The sequence below is a fragment of the Gadus chalcogrammus genome, chromosome 18, assembly GCF_026213295.1.
Source record: "Gadus chalcogrammus isolate NIFS_2021 chromosome 18, NIFS_Gcha_1.0, whole genome shotgun sequence".
In the NCBI taxonomy this organism is placed as follows: domain Eukaryota; kingdom Metazoa; phylum Chordata; class Actinopteri; order Gadiformes; family Gadidae; genus Gadus; species Gadus chalcogrammus.
In genome coordinates this window covers 17,578,804-17,580,881 of record NC_079429.1, presented here as the reverse complement: position 1 = coordinate 17,580,881, position 2,078 = coordinate 17,578,804, and the positions used below count along the sequence as shown (strand labels likewise).

General features: G+C 44.1%; 1 protein-coding gene across 1 annotated transcript; it reads left to right on the top strand.

Annotated features, from left to right (window-relative positions):
* Nucleotides 1-622: 622 nt before the first annotated feature.
* Nucleotides 623-1,862, top strand: LOC130371045 (uncharacterized). The gene is made up of 3 exons (XM_056576672.1): nt 623-633; nt 717-802; nt 908-1,862. The coding sequence occupies exons 2-3, from the start codon at nt 744-746 to the stop codon at nt 1,860-1,862; spliced, it is 1,014 nt and encodes a 337-aa protein (XP_056432647.1). The 5' UTR covers nt 623-633; nt 717-743.
* Nucleotides 1,863-2,078: the final 216 nt, after the last annotated feature.

Sequence of the window (2,078 nt, the reverse complement as noted above, 5' to 3'; positions counted from 1 at the left end):
ACACCCCAGAAACCGGTTGTTATTGCTCCTGTTCTTTGGAGCATACGTTTAAGTATGCCTTTTCATGGTGGGAACATTTGTCAGTGTGAGGTAAGAGCTGATTTTGTACCCTCAGTCTAGGCTATCGTAAATCCTCAAGTAAAGACAGAGATTCAATTAGAAAACAGGCTGTGCAGCCTAAATAAATGAAACCCTCTGGCCACAATTGAGGATTTACGGTATACTAACCTGTTCAATTCTGTACTGCTCCTGTTCTTTGGAGTACAAGTTTAAGTAGGCCTTTACATGATGGGTACATTAGTCAGTGAGAGGTAAGAGCTGACTTTGTATCCTCAATCTAGGCCATACTAACCAGTTCAATGCTCTATTAATACTAAACTGTATTATTTAAATAATAATAATTATAATACTAAAATCATGTTTTATCCATAGATCACTTTTGAGGACAGCACTCAGCCACAGATTCAAATAGCTGCGGCTGAGTGTTCTTGTGTGGCTGGAACTGCTCTCTGCAATCACAGTGTTGCACTGCTGTACCAGAGCACGAAATACTCTGCATTGCAACTGAAAGCAGTTCCGCTAGTCCTCAGCTGCACTGAAACTGAGCAGCAGTGGCATAAGCCCCGAAAACTGGTTAGTACTTAAGAACTAAGCAGATTGTTAATGTTATATGGATTTTTGAAATTTGATTGAAACTTTACCTGCTTTCTTGATAGGGTGTGAAACCTGGCAGAGTGAGTAATATGGTATTTGTCTCAACCAAACCAAAGTCGAGACAGTACACAGCTGCTGATGGTGTGAGGTAATATTCATTGTTAAGTACAAATATATTCTGCAGTCATTGTCAGATTGTTTTGTTATAAGAGTTATTGTTTTTTTTTTAATTATGATGTAACTGTTTCAAAAGGAGCAAGCGCTACAAAGCAGTGCGGGGGGACTTGCCAGACCCAGATGTCCTGAAGGTCGACGAGGCATACCAGGACTTCATGGCAGACCTTGCACCATTAATCACCACGCTCTCCATAAGTCCTGGTGTCCCCCTCGTCAATTCCACTTTTGGGAGCGTTCAAGATGGAAGCCCTATTTCTTATCAGCACCCTGTGCCAGTGAGTAGGGTCATCATCCACCACCCAGACGCACCCTCTCCACCCCCACTGCCGTTACATGGTCACAGGCTGGACCCAAGCACATGTTCCTTTGTGTGCACTCACCAACAACAATGTAATGCAATGGCACTTACCATCAATTTCGACATGGCAAGATCCATTGAGAGGGCCACAAGGGAACAGAGTGGTAGCGCAGAATGGCACAGCCTGAGGAAGATGAGGCTCACCTCCTCAAGGTTCGGGGAGGTGTGCCATGTCAGAGGTCACAGCTCTGCTGAGAACCTTGCCGAACGTATCCGCAAAGGTGGGGTTCAGACAGCTCTGATGAAGAGGGGGCTTGCACTGGAGCCAGTAGCTATTCAGGAGTATGCCCACATTAAAAACATCAGCTACTGGCCATCAGGATTTGTCATCCATCCAGATGCTCCCTGGCTCGGTTCTTCTCCAGATGGGGTCGTTTTTGATCCCACGGAGGCACCACCATTTGGGCTGGTGGAGGTGAAGTGTCCTAACGTGAAGAGCTACGTGGACTGCGGGTACCTGCGCATGCAGAATGGCGCCCTCCGTCTGAAGCCAAGCCACAGCTACTACTGGCAGGTGCAAGGCCAGCTGCTTATAACAGGGATGCAGTGGTGTGATTTTGTGGTTTTTGCAGAGGATGATGTTCTTGTGCAAAGAATTTATAAGGATGCTGAGGTTGCCAGGGTCATAAGGGAGAGGGGGGATTATTTATTTTTCTATCATTTCTTAATCTGATCTTTTTTAAATGAATGTTTCATTCAAAGACCATACCTTTCGAACTGATTGAAATGAGTGTAAAACTATGTGGATTGTTGATATAGGATCATTGAAAAAGTGTTGTTCAATCTTTCCTTATTAAATTCTACATATTCTAGTGTCATCTATGATGCATCTGGTTTTCATTTCAAGTCCTTTAAAACCCAAAGCTAATGTACATACAGTGGCAAACAC